The sequence below is a fragment of the Lutra lutra genome, chromosome 10, assembly GCF_902655055.1.
Source record: "Lutra lutra chromosome 10, mLutLut1.2, whole genome shotgun sequence".
Taxonomy (NCBI): Eukaryota; Metazoa; Chordata; class Mammalia; order Carnivora; family Mustelidae; genus Lutra; species Lutra lutra.
The window spans coordinates 47518141-47535885 of record NC_062287.1 but is presented as its reverse complement, the minus strand read 5'-3'; the positions used below and the strand labels follow the sequence as shown (position 1 = coordinate 47535885).

At 41.0% G+C, this 17745-nt stretch overlaps 1 protein-coding gene across 1 annotated transcript in view; it reads right to left on the bottom strand.

Annotated features, from left to right (window-relative positions):
• Nucleotides 1–10238, bottom strand: part of CCDC90B (coiled-coil domain containing 90B) — a 38463-nt gene extending 28225 nt beyond the window's left edge. Inside the window, exons 1-3 of the mRNA XM_047692610.1 lie at nt 9789–10238; nt 3084–3203; nt 1902–2005 (exon numbers count right to left, since the gene is read on the bottom strand). Coding sequence (XP_047548566.1) covers nt 1902–2005; nt 3084–3203; nt 9789–9888 — 324 coding nt within the window. The 5' untranslated portion in view covers nt 9889–10238. The remainder of the gene's footprint in view (nt 1–1901; nt 2006–3083; nt 3204–9788) is intronic.
• Between the last annotated feature and the right edge of the window lie 7507 nt (nt 10239–17745).

Here is a 17745-nt window from a genome sequence, read left to right as displayed (position 1 = left end):
TGAAGAAAAAAGGAACATTTCCGCACTGTTGGTAAAATGCAGACTGGTGCATCCATGATGGAAAACAGTATGGAGGGTCCTCAAAAAATGAAAAAAAAAGAACTACCCTATGAACCAGTAATCACACTACTGAGTATTTAACCCCCCAAATACAAAAATACTTACTCAAAGAGATACATATGCCATTATGTTTATTGCAGTATTATTACGGAAGCAGCCCAAGTGTCCATCAACTGATGAGTGGATAAAGATGATATAGTAATACATAAAGATACACACACACACACACAAGAATATTGTTCAGCCATAAAAAAGAATGAAATCTGGCAATGATAGCAACATGGAGGTAGAGCACAATGCTAAGTGAAATATATCAGAGAAAGAAAAACACTATATAATTTCATTTATATGTAGAATCTAAAAAAAACAAACAAAAAGGCAGAAACAGACTCATAAATACAGAAAACTAGTCGTTGCTAGAGGGGGGTGGAAGTGGAGTGATGGGTGAAATAGGTAAAGAGAATTAAGAGGTATAAACTTCCAGTTTTAAAATAAATAAATCCTAGAATAGTCAATAACATTCATTGTAAAAACATTGGAAAACATTGTATAGTGACAGATAGTGACTACATATATCATGGGTGAGCACTCAGTAATGTAGAGAATTGTCAAATCACTACTTTGAACACTTGAAACTAATACAACATTGTATATCAATCATATTTCTATAATGTTAAAAAGTATTTCTGCAAATTGTAAACTATACTTTTAACAGTACATCACCTGGGAAAGGAGGAATAAAAAAGGAAGACAAATCTTAATTCCTAAGTAAAAACATCTGTCAACTCCAAAGGGGGGGGAATATGTATAAAATATATATATATCTTTTATGTAAATATAAAATTATAGGAAGAAAACAAATTCTTAAACACAGTGAATTCATGAATTATTATGAATTTTATGAATTATTCTACAGTTAAGCTCACTTAGCTTATTCTATGCTTTATATAAAATTATTGCTTTTTCTCTATAGCACCACAGTGACAGCTCTCAAAAATGACTCAACGTGATTCACTCTTCAGTGGCAAAGTAGAATAATTCTACCTACTTCTCAAGACTGTCAGAGGAATTACATAAAATAATACATGAGAAATCCACAGCTCTGTGCATCTCTCATCCTAAGTTCTTAGTAAACAGCATTATTTGACCTTAAGGATTTATGTATCCAAATTAAAGCATATTAATGAAGTTGTTCCCAGCCATGTTTATGTCCCTTTCAGCTTTTTAAGTTTGTGAAGATTAACCAGAACACCCATGACTACAGTAAAATGTTTTTATCTTTTAATTGGCTTTTGTACTGTGGTAGGTTTTCTATGGGGAAAAAGTTACTTCACAATCTACCATCACCACTTCATATAGTTCAAATAATATATCATTTTCTCACATAACAAAACATTTGACAAAATCTCATTCTCTGTGCTACCATAATTTTTATTTTTATTTTTTTTTAAGATTTTATTTATTTATTTGACAGAGAGAGGTCACAAATAGGCAGAGGAAGGCAGAGAGAGAGGAGGAAGCAGGCTCCCCGCTGAGCAGAGAGCCTGATACGGGGCTTGATCCCAGGACCCGGAGACCATGACCCGAGCCGAAGGCAGAGGCTTAACCCACTGAGCCACCCAGGCGCCCCTGTGCTACCATAATTTTATTATGACTCTTCTAACTCCACAATCTCTTTAGATACTGACTTCACCAAAGAGTTTTGCTTTTTGTTCTCTGGTTCCCTTGCAGAGTATAAGGAAGATGTAGTTATGTTCAGGAGGTGTGTGGGTAGTCAGAGATGCAGTATAAAAAAGACTGTCTGATGAAACTGTCAGAAATGATAATAATGAAAATATTACCTGTTGAGTTCGAGTAACCATCTCCTTGTAGATACTATCCAGGCTGATATTTGATAAAGTGGTTAATGCTGATACAATTGTTTCTGCTTGTGTTTTGTCAAATCCTGTAAACCGCAAATATGTATTTATGTTTTTTTAAAAAATGCATATCTTTATCAACCTGAACAGCTAGAATAACTTTTCCTCATCAAATTATTGTTAAAAAAAGGTTACAATTAAAAATTTCAGATTAGGCTATTCTCCAATAGCACTTTATAATTTTAATTCCCACTGATCCATTTCCTCATGTTGCTAGTGGCTTTGATTTTATAATTGGCATTAAAAAGTGAAATGGCACTGCATTATTTATCCTTAATTATTTATCCTTAAATTTGCATTTCTTTAGTCAAGTAACTTTACATATACTTATTGCCTATTTTCTGTGAGCTATTTATGGCCTCTGCCCATTTTCCTATAAAATTACTGTAATTTTTTTCATATGAACTCTTCGTATATTAAAGCAATAGGTTCATTGTCATGTATGTTCCTAACATTTCTAACTTTTGAGTTTTAAGTCTTGCTTCCTCAATCTCAAAGTCTTAAAATATTCTACATTCTAGTATTTTTAATAGCTTTTCTCTCATTTTTTTATATTTGACTTTTAATCAATCTGTAATTTATTTTTCAGTGAGAGTATCTAATGTTTTTTCAAACAGCTAGCCATGTAATCTATCAATTTATTAAATAGCCCTTCCCTTCCCTAATTTGTAATACCTTCTTTATTGTTTGCTAAAAATGTCTACATGTATCTGAATGCCATTCTATTAATTCTATTCCTGTACTATCACATAATTTAAATTACTGTTTCGGTATCTGGTAATCTTTTGTCTTCTTTTTTGCTATTCTTAAATAGTCCTTGCACTTCCATGAGAACTTTAGTATCAGCCTAGAAACTAGTTTTTCTTTTCTACATAATTGAAATCATACTACACATGTAATTTTATGTTTTTCCCCCACTTAATCGGAGTATTTCTCCTATCAGTAAATATTCCTCAACACTATTTTTTTGACTGTAGAATATTCCACTGTATGGATGGTGCTTGTATTTAAAATGACTCTTAATTGTTCATAATAATGATACTGTCTTCACTAGGTAATTTACTGTGACTGTTAACATTCTTTCAAGAGGTACCCATTTCTTACCATGAGTTTCCAAATCCTGAACCAGTGCATGGGTATCAAAAGTTAATTTCCTTTGTTCTAAAGGAGTTATGTCCACTTGCCTCATATCATATCCTTCCTTGGTTGTGGTGGTGAAGAAATCTGAAAAAGAAGACCGGTTTCTTCCGTGTAGTAACCAACACAAGCATGACATTTTAGTTTCTAAGGCATTTCTTCTATTTAGCACACAGTTCCAGCTCCTAGGAATCCTATAATTTCAAGGAAGAAAACGGAGTCTTCTGAGTGGCCCTCTCTTTCATCTGAAAAGTTTCTAATGGTGGCCACTGCAAAAATATTTCCTTTCCTCCTTTTAGTATTCAGATATATTTTGTTAAGAGTCAGTCGAAAGTTGTAACGTAATATACATCAAAAGCTTTAGGGGCGCCTGGGTGGCTCAGTCATTAGGCGTTTGCCTTTGGCTTAAGCTGTGATCCCACGGTCCTGGGACTGAGCCTCAAGTCGGGCTCCTTGCTCTGTGAGAAGCCTGGTTCTCCCTCTCTGACTCCCCCTGCTTGTGTTTCCTCTGTAGCTGTCTCTCTCTCCCTGTCAAATAAAATTAAAAAAAAAAAAAAAAAAGGGCAAGCTTTGGATATTACTGCCAAGTCTCTCATTACTGGAAGAGTAGAAACCACCCAACTCTCCTAGGGGCCAAGAAGTCTTTTATAGAGCTACAGTAATTATTTATACCTACATCACCATATAAAGTAGCTTTTTGAATGCCCACTCTCTTACATACCCATTTTATTTCCATCACAGTTCTCAGCTCTAATCTGAAAAGGTCTGGTTTGTTCCTCTGAACCAGAATGTAAGTTTTGTAACTTTTGAGTTTTTCATCACTGTACCTTCAGTACCTAGAACGGTGCTTGGCAGATAACTGGGTCACAATATTTTACTGCTGAATCAACCGATGAATTTGATTTTAAATCCTAGGGTATATACTACTATCAACACAAAGGCCCTAGCAAATTTCTTATTTTTGCGATAAATTGTCCCGTTTCAATAAATTCCCAATTTTTTTTAATACAATTTTTTTTTTTTTTTTTTTTGACAGAGAGAAATCACAAGTAGGCAGAGAGGCAGGCAGAGAGAGAGGAGGAAGCAGGCTCCCCACTGAGCAGACAGCCCGATGTGGGGCTTGAACCCAGGACCTGGGATCATGACCTGAGCCGAAGGCAGCGGCTTAACCCACTGAGCCACCCAGGCGCCCCTAAATTCCCAATTTTTAACCTAGACAGAGTATGGTCCTTTTCCACATATTACTGATGAATTTCATTAAAAGGTATTCTTCAGAACTTTGTGTACATATAACTTCATTACTATTATTATGTTTAAATAAAATAACAGCTAATTAATATAACTATTAATTGAATAGTAGGTACTATACTAGATTTTTTTTTAAGGAGATTTTATTTATTTGAGAAAGTTATTTGAGAGAACGAGCGAGAGGGAGCCTGACACAGGGCTTGATCCCAGGACCCTAGAATCATGACTTGAGCTGAAGACAGATGCTTAAAACAGATTGAGCCACCCAGGCAGTCCATATACCAGATATTTTATATATTATGAATGCAAGGTGGTATTACCTACAGTTTTACAAAAGAAAACTGGACCTAGAAAAGGTGAAGAATTTTACCTAGAGTCATTGGCAGAATCAGAATTAAGACTCAAGTCTTCTGACTCCAAAGCTCATGCTCTTTCTGTCACCCTATGCTGTCTCTTTTTTATCCTAAATCACTTTATTTATTTAAGTACTTAAAAGACATAGCTGCAACCTCAGGTATTACTTTTCTGCTAGGTGATGTAGGGAAAAGGTCATTCTTTCCTATGTATTTTTTCACCCGAATGCCAGGCACAGGGAATGATGTGCAAAACCAGACATAACTGATGTCTTTGCTGACTTTGTGGACTAGTAGGCAGGAAAGAGATATTTAAAAATAGTATTTAAATATAAACTCTAAATTCAATGACAAAAAAGTAATGGCCAGTTCTTTATATTTATATTTATATTCATTCAAATAGATAAAAAAGGAATTGGATGTAAAGGTGGATCAATTTTGCACACATGGACATACACATTAGTACAGTGGTCAGCAACCTTTCTGGCTCTGAGTGCCATCTAGAAGAGTTAAGCAATGTCCCTCTGTGCATCAACATTAGATTTGAGGAAGAGAAAAGAAAAAAATGAGGGAAAAAGAGGGGCAGATTTCAGTAATATTTCTAATAGCAATTGTATTAGGAATGATTAGTACCCACAGTTACCCATCCTTGATTAGACGTTTAGTATTTCATTTGGGGTTTACTGCGGGGAAGGGGAGATTTTATACACACACACACACACACACACACACACATATGTACATGAATGAATGGCATGATACTGCTTTCACGCCTATTATTTATCCTTAAAATTCTCATGTTATGGACGAGAAAAACAGGTTCAGAAATGCTAAGTAACTGCCTGAGATCTTAGAGGTCTGAGGTCTCAGAGCTAGGCAGATGACTGCACAATTCCTTTCTTCCATGAAGGGAAGCTTCCCACTGATAGGGGAGAGAGACCAAATAAATACCTAACACTGCTGCAAATCTCTGCAGGGTACAGCTGCAATCTCATGTCCCACTGTGCGCAATTTGGCCCTCTGCTCTCAAGGACTCTTAATTCTTTAATTCCCTTAATAATTTAAGAATGTTCTCCTTTTCTCTGCCTGCTCATATTTATCCTTCAGTGTTCAGTTCAAATGTCTCCTCCACCAGAAAGCCTGCCCAGACTCTTTACGGCCAGGTGTCTTCTTGTTAGGGTTTTTCACAGGATCCTAGAACGTTACTTTGCCATACCTCAAAATTTACACATTTGTATGATTATTAACTGTTTACTTTTCCCACTAGGCCAGGGATCAGGTTAGCAAACCACAGCCTGCAGGCCACCACCTCCTATTTTTTTTTTTTTTAAATAAGCAGCAGTTACCTCCACATACTAGCTTATGTTTATTTTATTTTATTTTAAAGATTTTATTTATTTATTTGACAGAGAGAGATCACAAGTAGACGGAGAGGCAGGCAGAGAGAGAGAGAGAGAGGGAAGCAGGCTTCTTGCTGAGCAGAGAGCCCGATGTGGGACTCGATCCCAGGACCCTGAGATCATGACCTGAGCCAAAGGCAGCGGCTTAACCCACTGAGCCACCCAGGCGCCCCCACCTCCTATTTTTCTAAACAGCTTTACTGCAACACAACCATGCTCATTCACTTATGAATGAAAAACATGAGAATTATCTAAATATAAACTCTAAGTTCAAATGATAAAAAAGAAACAGCCAGTCCTTTTCACACCTATGGGTGCTTTCATGCTACCAATACAAGAAGAGTATTAAGTGACTGTATGGTCCACAATGCCTACGTAATGCCTACAATGCTCATTGTAGAAAAACTCTTGACTACCACCGCATTAGATTACAAGGTCCCTATCAGCAGGAACCACACCTGTTGTTGCTCATCATGGAATCCCCAACACCTAATACAACTCTTCATGCTCAGCAGAGATTTACTGATTAACAGAAACTGTATTAGGTGTTGTGGATACAATGAAGATCAAGGCCATGGTTTTAAATCATGTGCTATCAAGATATATCCATCACGGAATAGAGAGGAGAGACATTTGGTCCTTGATGAGAATAAAGGGTTAAAAAATGGCTATCTGGATGAAATCTTAGCATCTGCAGCAATGTGGATGGAACTAGAGGATATTATGCTAAGTCAAGTCTATCAGAGAAAGGCAATTATCATATGATTTCACTCATATGGAATTTAAGAAACAAAACAGAATGATAGGGGAAGGGAAGGAAAAATGTAAAATAAGACAAAATCAGAGAGGAAGACAAACCGTAAGAGACTCTTAACTACAGGAAACAAACTGAGGGTTGCGGGATGGGAGGAAGTTGGGGGGATGGGGTAACTGGGTGGTGGGCATTAAGGAGGACACATGACACAATGAGCACTGGGTGTTATACGCAACTGACGAATCACTGAACTCTACTGTGAACTAACAGAACACCATTATGTTAACTGAATTTAAAATTTTTTAAAAATGGCTAGTTATAAAAGATAGACAGTAAACCTTAAAGAGGGGTTACAGTAAACCTTAGAAGTAAACCTTAAAGAGGGGCTAGCCAGGCCGGAGGAACAGGATGAGCAAAATTCACAAAGGCATGAGCTGCCTTTGCTATTTCTACCTTGGGCTCTATTTACTATGGGGCTGAGGAGAAATAGAGAAGGATCTGTGGAACATTCATTCCTTAGGTGTACTCAAATAGTTATGTCATCTTTGGCTAAGTCCTCATCACCCTAAGAACTAGGTGCTGACACCCTCCCTTGCAGTAGGACTTTAGAGAGCACTCCTTGGAGGGAATAAAGAAATGGAAAAGCTTTGATACCACAGCAGGACTTCACAAGTACTTCAACTCATAAGCACTACCCCCCCCACCTCCAAAAGCACTTTTAAGAATAAATCTTTGCAAGCATATTAATAGGTAGAGGAGAGGAAGTAGCCAGAATCACCATTCTTAGCTCAGGATGGGATAACAGGTCCTTGATACCTTAAAAGTTCCCAGAACTTACACGATTGTACAAAACCCCAAACCCTTCCTTTCATATCTATCTTGTAGTTTTCTTGAAGTAAGAAACAAACTCTGTTTAAAGACTTAACCAGCATCACAAAGCTGTTAAACTGTGTATCTTGGATTAGCACTCTGGCCTACCTTGAACCAAGCTGCCTCTTTACCAGGAAAGGCCAGATTTTACTTTCCATTAACACACGTAAAATCCTGCCTCATTAAATCTAAGCTACAAGTTTTATATCAACTTCTGCTAACTTCAGAGAAACAATACTTTAGTGACATAGCTGGTTACTAATATACATTTCTATATGCTGGTCTGTTGGCAGGCACTTTGCTAGCTACATCAGAATTACCAGAATTAAGTAACACAGATATCCCTGGGCTCCACCCCTGAAGACCAACTCCATAGTTCTGCAGTGGAGCTTAAAACTATGTAGTTTTACAAAGTATCCGCAGGGTTTCTCTTCCGCTACATTTGGGAACCAGTAATGAACTAGCAATCCAGCACTATTAAAACTTAGACAAACTGCATCACCTTCCCATGTCTTCTATTATTTATCTTTAAAAAGGATATTGAAATAAATAACTGAGATCCTTCCATAGGTTGAGGTCAAGGTTTTAAAATTCCTTCATTACTGACATTATTAGTCAAGTTTAAACTACGCAGTAAGTATTCAATTAATATTTGTTCAGTAATGATGGACACAAATCCTATTAGGTATAACGGGCCACTTAAGATTTCTCCAAGAAAGATTTAAGTAGGGTAACTCAACAAATGTTAAAAGACATCACTGTTTACTTATTAAGTATTTTCTAGTACTTCAAAAGTTCATTCTCCGCAACTGTTCAATATTGTTTACATATTCAAATGAAAACACACTATCTCTCAAAATTTACAAAGATTGAGAATGGGATGATTTCCCAAGGTTCAAAAAATGCTATCTCCTTTTTCAAGTCCATCATCATGCCTAAGTGAACTCAACACCTAAATATGTAAGCAAATACCTGGTGACGGACACTGGGAGTTCAACAGCAGCCTTACAGATGGGGGAATCAACAACTGTAATCTTACTGTGACAGTGGAGCAACTGGCAGAATGGCACAAAGTACAGTGGGCACTGGGTGGCTCATTTCCCCTGGCACTAAAGATTTAAGATGAACAGAGAATGCTAAGCTTAGTGCGAAGTGCCTGTTCTGTAGACAACCTTACAGAGTTTTTAAAAATGTGAGGGGAGATTCTGGAATCATCTTTCAGCATACAGTCTGACGTCCTTCAGGACACAATGCTAACAAGGGTGCCAACAAATTCAACACTTGCAGGTTCCAGCATTCGCGTTTTGTTTGGCTTTGAATGGCTACTCTGTGACTGCAGAGTACTAGAAATTACAGCGAAAATAAAGCTGGCCTGACCTGAAATGTATGCTGCGGTCGACCAAACACGGGAGCTTTAGACAGCACCCAAAAAACACAGCTTAAGTTTGAAGAGGCGGGGCGCCTGGGTGGCTCAGTGGGTTAAGGCCTCTACCTTCGGCTCAGGTCATGATCCCAGGGTCCTGGGACTGAGCCCCGCATGGGGCTCTCTGCTCGGTGGGGAGCCTGCTTCCTCCTCTCTCTCTCTGCCTGCCTCTCTGCCTACTTGTGATCTCTGTCAAATAAATAAATAAAATCTTAAAAAAAAAAAAAAGTTTGAAGAAGCCACGAAAGAAACCAGAACTCTCAGAACAGATTGCTCTTGACTGATCTCCCAGAGGGCGGGGATTGACAGCCTCGTTAGACCTTAAGAAGGAAACAGTCTGAGAAAGAAGCCAGGGGCGGGGGAGGGGAAGAACTCTAGTGGCGGAGCCAGGTGGGAACCCCAGGCTCTCAGACGCCCGCTCTCAGGAGAAGGCAGTGCCCTATGGGGTCCCTCGCCCTTCCCGCCCCAGTGCAACCCGGGGAGATCCTGCGGCAGGGTCGCCCGCTCCTGGCGGGGTTGGGAGGGGCGTGGCACCGTGGCCTAGGGCGCTCCCGAGCAGGCAGGAACCACCGGCTGTCTCCCCAAGGAATACTCAGGCATCGGTGACAAGCTGCCTCGGCTCACCTCTCCGCAAGGCCGGCGAAAAAACCCCGCCGAGGCTCGAAAACCGGTGGCCCACATTGCCCTCAGAACACAGGAGCCGCCGAACACAGCGACTCCACATTTCCGGTTTTCAGCTGGCGGGAGGAGGCAAAAGGGGGGGTGGTGGTGCTGAATCACGCTCAGGCTTTCGGGCAAGGTAGTTCTGGCACCGCCGAGGATGCTGGGAAGTGTAGTTTTCCGCCTGCCCCACAAGCCACCACCCGCGGAGCATCCACTCGCGGTTCCGCAGAGATGGGCCCCTTCACAGATGGACCCACAGCTCACGAGCATGGTTCACAGCGGCTCCTCGCACCGTCCCTTCCCAACCAGCGTACGACGTTACCGCCCTAAGAAAGCGGGACCGTGTTTGAGATCTTCCAATGCCCGTTCCCTAGCAATGAGGTACAGCTCAACAGCAGAGGTTCCCCGGGAAAGCCAGCGGCCATTACCCAAGAGGGAGTCACATCCTACCACCGGGCAAGCTGGGACTTGAAATCCTCGTCCGCTGAGCATTCCGGGAGATCGCGCAGAAACCTGGGATATGTAGTCAAACGAGGCCTTCATTCGTGTTGCTTCATGGCCTACTGCTTCGCCCTCTTGTGTATAGGAGGACGAACTTCAACTGGTTTAGTCCCTGTCTGGAGGGAAACAATTTCTGTTTCCAGAGTGGACCTGATTTTCACCACTTAAGCCATTTGAGACCTGTTACTTCAGACTTTGTTCCACAAAGTAAAAATCCTGAAAATAACAACACACAGTAGTTGTGGGGTTCAAATATGCTCATATATTCTTTGTAAATTCTAAAGTGGTCCCAATAGTTAGGTTTTAGTGGTTTAATTATTCTCACAAGGATGTAAACAGTTACCCCTGGATTTTCCTACTTGTTTTCAAAGCTTTGTAAGTATCAGCTGCTTAACGAGCGCCATACTAAGCACTGAGGCCCATTAAAGGAACAACACTTGATTCCTGTCAGCAAGGGTTTTAACAGGCAGTTTATGGAGAAGGCTATTAAAAAATTGAAGAAAAAAAGGGAAAAGCTTAAATTCACCAGGAAAATGAAAAAAGCAAACATAAATATATACCAGTTTTACCTATTCAGTTAAAAAATGTTATCGATGCCAGCAAATACGCAATTAGATAGAGTCACCCACACTGCTGGCAGGAGTGTAAGTTAGTACAATACATTCGGAAAGTAATTTAATAATATATATGAAATTATAAAAAGTGAATAGCCAGAGGTTCACTTCAAAAACCTACCCTAATCGAAAGTAATCATAGCTATAACAAATATTTTTAAAAATTATAACCTATGGAATTTTATTTATAATAGTAAAATTTAAAAATAATCTAAATACTCAATGTGATTCAGCAACTTGCACAAATGCCCCAAATTGGAATACTATACAATCATATAGTTGGAATTATTATTCAAATGGGAATATTATACAATCATGGAATATTATATAATCATTAACATGATAAAATTATTTTAAAAATTCTTTACATATACACACATATATTAATTATATATATATGTGTATGTATATCCCGTATGATTATAATTCTGTCAAATGACATGATGATCACTGTTCTGGAAGAGCTCACAGACTACTGGAAGATATAGACCAGTAAGTGGGACCAAGATATTTTTAATTACCTTAAGTAATGATTATGGAAAAAAGTGTACCTTTCTGTATATCCACACTTATTGGTTATTATTTACATTACTGTAAAACTCCACGACAGAAATAAAGTATTGATTAGTCAGGTGACCAAAGCAGGGCTAATCATTCTCTTTCACAGAACTCCTGTAGTGACCCATGTCCTTGCTCTTGCCCTTGTAGTTCTTGCTTGTATCCATGATGGTAGAGACACATCTGTCACTGTTTTCTCCAACACCTGGCATATCTTCTCACCCCTAATGAGCCTTCAGGAAAGATGTTTTGAATGGATCAATAAATGTTTGAAAATATAGTCATCATTTGGTGAGGTGACCTGATAGACTGGGGCATCGGAGTCATTTGGAAGATCGGGCAGAATTGGGGGAGATAAAACTGAAAATAAGAAGAAAAAAACTAAGGAATTGGGCTTGTACGAGAGACTCTCAGGAGATTTTGAATGTTTTTTTAGCCAAAACTGATAAAAGCTAGTTTGAGTACCTTTCCAGGAAACAGTCTTCACCATTCGCTGGGTCAGGCTTATGAATCATTGCTCCTCCCGGTGTCTGATGAGGTGACCTGGCCATGAGAAGTGCTCTCTCTCTCTCTCTGAAAGCAGCTTGATTTAGCCATACCTGAGGCCAGTAACTTAGCAGGGAAGTGGGTCCTATCTTCTTCATTGTGAAGGGACACTTTTATTGTGTTTTTGCTCTTATGAGCCCCCAATTTAAAAATATCTTACACTCTTTACCAACCACATATACGAAGCTATTACGTATTTTCCTATTTTTGATTATTTTAAGACCCAGATAATTAGCATTTAGTGAGTAGGAGATACGCAGTGCTGATCCAATACCAAAACTGGTAACGTCCTGAAGGACGAAGCACTTGCCAGTTGTTTTTGTTTTTGTTTTTGTTTTTGTTTTGGTGGTTTTCAATTTCATTTTCAGTGATGCTACAATTTCCTTGGGCATTGTGAAATTCCAGGTTCCTCATGAAGACCCCAATAGTTTTCCTTCTGAGGCCCAGAAGTCTGGGAACCCAGGTTGGGCATAATTGCAAGAGATGGTGAATGCAGCTCTGCTGACTTCAAGGAGAGAAGATGCAGCCTGGACTGCTCCCCATATTGGTCCTTTTCTCTAGGAATAGGTGATATGAAGGAGCCCTAATGTACTTTTTAGAGCACGTGAGTGAGGCTTTGGGAGACCGATGCGACCCAATGGGATCCTCTTCCTTGCTTAGTTTACTTTGAGTTTTTGACACTAGAGGGAGTATGTGGACAGGACAGAAGACCATCTTTTGCCCTAGTTTCTACAACTGATTTTGTAGTTTTTGTATAATGAGTCAGAGGAGCCCATTGTCACAAAAGTTTTGTGCTAGTTTATGTTTTTTTAAAAAAAGATTTATTAATTTATTTGAGAGAGCGCACAGGGAAGGGCAGAGGGAGAGAGAAACTTAAGCAAACTCTTCATTGAACTCAGAGCTTACTTGGGCTTGATCATGACACTTAATCGACTGAGCCACCCTGGGGCCCCTGTGCTAGTTCATGTTAATATCACATTTCTCATGGCTTGAAAGTGACTACAAACCCCCTACCCCCACGGCTCTGAGACCTTCTTTTCCTGATTATACTAAGGAGCTGGCAATGACAACCAATGACAAGTTTCCTGATTATAGTAAATCAAGAAAAAGATGAAAAGGAAAGAAAAAGAGAACAAAAGAATTGTTAAAACATTACTGTATTTTGCAATGTGACATCATGCCTGACAGTGTCTCTCACTGGTTATTCATTTATTCTTTCAATTAATCCTTATGGAGTACTATTTATGATGTCAGGCACTTTGCTAAGCCATAAGGATCCAGACATAAGAGCCAGTGCTGCCCTCTGATTGCTATCAGTCTAACTATGATCAATACTATGATGAAGGAGAAAGGTGCTGGGGCATCTGGGTGGCTCAGATGGTGAAACACCTGCCCTCGGCTCAGGTCATGATCTCAGGGTCCTGGGATGGAGTCCTGCATCTGGCTCCCAGCTCAGCAGGAAGACTGCTTCTCTTTCTCCCTCTGCCTCTCCCCTTCCTGTACTCTCTCAGTCTCTCTCTCTCAAATAGGTAAATCCTAAAAAAAAAAAAAAAAAAAAAAAAAAAAGGAGAAAGGTACCAAGGAGAAAAGTCCCTTACACCAAGGGAAGGAACTCCTGATACATGGAACTTTCTTCATCTCTTCATGGAAGCTCGCTCATTCCTCTACATCAGTACATTTGAGCTCCTTAGCAACACCATGAGTGAGGCAGTGTTGCTCCTATTTCACAGACAGGAAAACTGAGGTTCAGAAGGCTGAGGTGACCTGTGTCCCACATCACAGAGCAAGTAAGGGGTCGAGCTTAGAACTGAACGTACTGCTCGCGGTACAGAGAAGTCACACCGTCACTCACCCCTCCACTGCTGCTGTTCATGACGCATGGGGCACAAACTGTGAAATCATGGCTGCTATTAGGGACACGTGGCCTCTCCTCCTCCAGGAGGCTATTCTGCATCCTTTTTCATTTGTTCAAGAGAACAAAATCTCTCATACAGGGGTGGCATCTTCATGACGACTCTTTTGGACAGACTGCTCAGAACAGAGCGTTGAGTGGTCTGAGGCCACATCCTGGTGTGGTAGGGAAGAGTGTCCACTGTGGACTGGCCATGTCTGCCACGGATGCAGGAAAGGGAAGGGGCCGCACAAGTGCCGTTTATAGTACATCAAGATCCTGCACCAGTCACGACGTTTCCCATGACACCCACCTCCACCCCCAACACCCACTGTATCCACTTTCTCTTAATCCTTCCCTTCCCAGCAGGAATGGTACCTGTCCATTTAATAATAGCTTCAGTTGCCTGAGCAGGTAATGGGTTCAAGGCACGTGGCATATATTACCGCCAGGCCTCACAACAATCCTGCAAGGTTCAGTGAGGTTCAGTGACTAGTTCAAGGGCACATGAGGAGTAAGTAAGTAAGTTGAACCCTGAACCAAAAGGTGAGTTTTACTTACATTTTGTGGTGGGCCATGAGTACCTTCCTATTTACTGTTGGCTTAAAGCCTCACAACACCCCCAGGAGGTAGTTCTCTGGGTTTACAGGGGGGGGAGGCAGAGACCCAAAGGAGAGGAGCCGGCTGCAGAGTTGGGGAGCCCTCCAGACTGGAGTTAAGGCCTTCACCTGCTGCTCCTCCCCTCCCCCTGCCGAGAAGAGCCCTGGATTGCACAAACAGAGCCTTTGCACAGAGCTGATCTACACCACCATGGGGAGACTCTGGGGGCCCCTGATTAATTTTACCCCATCATCCTTTCTCTGTTTCCAGCTCTTCTCATCAAGAAGGTCTTTCCTTGATTGGTGGCTCCTTCTTCTGTCACTTAGCCTCTTTCCTTTAAAAAAATATATTTTTGAGGTGAGATTCACACAACATAAAATCAAGCATTTTATTTTAATTTTTATTGGTTTGTTTGGTGGGCAGCAAAGCAAGGTTTATTGAGCTTTGTTTCGAGTGATAGTACAAAGCTCTGGAGGAGGGAGGAGACCTGAGAGGATTGCCCTAAAATGAAGCATTTTACAGTAAACAGTAGCGTTTATTACATTTGCATTATTTTACAACCACTCCCTCTGTCTTGTTCCAAAATGTTTCCATCTCCGCAGCATAAACTGTTGCTGCAGTCAGCAGGCTCTCCTCACTGCCTGCTCTCCCAGCCCTTAGCTACAGCCAGTCTGCTTTTTGTCTCTGTGGCTTCCTCTGTTTTGGGTTTTTCCTACAAAATCAATTGCATTTTACAACATGCAGCCTTTTGTGTTTGGCTTCTTTCATTTAGCCTAATGTTTCAGAGGCTCGTCCATGCTGTAGCAGGTCAGTACATCATTCCTTTTTATGGCTGGATGACATTTTTTTGGACGTACATACCACAATTATCTATTCATCCACCGATGGACATTCAGGCTGTTTCTACTTCGTGACTATTGTGAAGGGTGCTGCTAGGATCATGTGTGCACACGTGCTTGAGTATCTATTTTCAATCCTTTGGCGTCTACCTCGGAGCGGAATTGCAGGGTCATGTGGCAATTCTGTTCAACTTTTGGAGGAAAAACCCACTTGTTTTTGATGGGGAATTCGTTGTAAAATAGACATGTACTTTCGGAAGACCCAGAGATGAAAAGGGGAATCTTCTACAGATTAACAGAACCAGGGTGGCTAGATATGAAAAGATGAGATGTGGCGAAGAAACTCCATTCCTCCAAAGAGCTATGGGCAGGAAGGGATGTGTGTGAGGTGAGGGGTGAAAAGTAGCCTGAGGTACAAAGCCTCAGCGGGGGTGGGAGCTCTCCTCAAGAGGGCACCTCTCCTGGAGGTGGTGCCCCTTCCTCTCAGCCCCAAGGGATGCTTGTGACACTGCCCAGCTCCAGGAAGCTGCAGAAAGCCCAGCAGGATTGCGAATCTCTTTACATGTGAGCATTTTATGGATATTTGCATTGTCATCTTAGGAATTACGGCCATAAATGAACCATAAAAATACTGTTACAGCGATTCTATCAGAACCTGAGGCCTGAACTTGGAACTACTACAGAGAGACTGAGAATTCTCAAAACCTCAACACTAACAGGCGGCTCTTGATGAGAAGAGCTGGAAACCATTGAAGGCAGGTATGTGTGGAATGTGGGCTGTGTGGCCCTAGGAAAGGACCGTAATGCAGAATCAGGACAACAAATGAGGAACTGCTGGACAGGAAGAGGGCAGAAATACTTCTTTAGATCTACCTGGCTAAGGTTCAGATGGTTTCACCGTTCCTGAAGATGCCTTCCTGTCCCAGTGTGGTGGTTATAACTGGTTTTACTTATGTTTTAAAAATTTGCATAGTAATTTCTATATGTTTTATTTGATGGGTTAGGTTTGTTTATTCTCAACTTTTTGTGGCCACTATTAAGGTTCCAAACCCTGAATCATGCAGAGCAGATTCTGATGTCCAGAATGGGCAGGCCTGTTAGGCAGTTTACATACACAAAAACGTTGTCTGAATATAGGTGTTTTCTGGATTCAAGGCCTTGACCCAAGCACCATTTATGTTGCCACCTTGGTCAAATGGATGTCAAGATGTCAGTATGATTTCTGATAAGATGGCAAGTCTTAAGTTGATGGGCACATGCAAAGGGTTCAGCCCTTCTGGTTTAAATTACCCAGACACTTGCCTTAGCTCACTCCTCACTACAGCAGCACAGTACAAAAGATAAACATCAGAAGTTATGTTCTTTTGGAGAGGAAGGCGCATTCCCATCTGGATCTGAAATCTGAAGCCGGCGGTCCTCAAACATAAGCAGTTTCTTTACAGAAAGTTCCAACAAGGAGGAGAAAATCTTGGAACTGATCTCGCTTTTGCCTACAAAATGATCAAACTGTAATTATCACATTTAAGGGGTAATTGTTCCAATTGTACCAGAATGGGATGCTCCAGCCCTCTTTCTTCAGCTGACACAAATAGAACTGCTCTGAAGATGGAATGGTACTTCCAGAACAGCTTGCTTTGAGCTTGTTCTTTTTATAGTGACTCTCGGGTCAGGGAGAGGTGCTGCGTGGGCAGGCCCGAAGGAGTCTGCTGGGGTGTTGGCCCCTGAAGCTCTTCCCTCTCCCCAGCCAGGCTCTCTGATACCCCCCCCTGCAGCCACAGACCCAGACCCCAGAGTAGCACCCACATTGACCTAAAGCATTAAGATTTGTACCCTTTTTCCATCTGTACCCCAATGTTCATAGCATCAATGGCCACAATCGCCAAACTGTTGAAATAGCTGAGATGCCCTTCAACAGATGAATGGATAAGGAAAGGGACACCTGGGTGGCTCAGTTGGTTAAGCAGCTGCCTTCGGCTCAGGTCATGATCCCAGCGTCCTGGGATCGAGTCCCACATCGGGCTCCTTGCACATCGGGGAGCCTGCTTCTCCCTCTGCCTCTGCCTGCCATTCTGTCTGCCTGTGCTTGCTCTCTCTCCCTCTCTCTCTCTGACAAAAAAAAAAAAAAAAAAAAAAAAAAAGATGAATGGATAAGGAAGATGTGGTCCATATATACAATGGAATATTATGCCTCCATTAGAAAAAATGAATACCCAACTTTTGTATTAACATGGACAGGACTGGAGGAGATTATGCTGAGTGAAACAAGTCAAGCAGAGAGAGTCAATTATCCTATGGTTTCACTTACTTGTGGAGCATAAGGGATAACACGGAGGACATTGAGAAATGGAAAAGAGAAGGGAGTTGGGGGA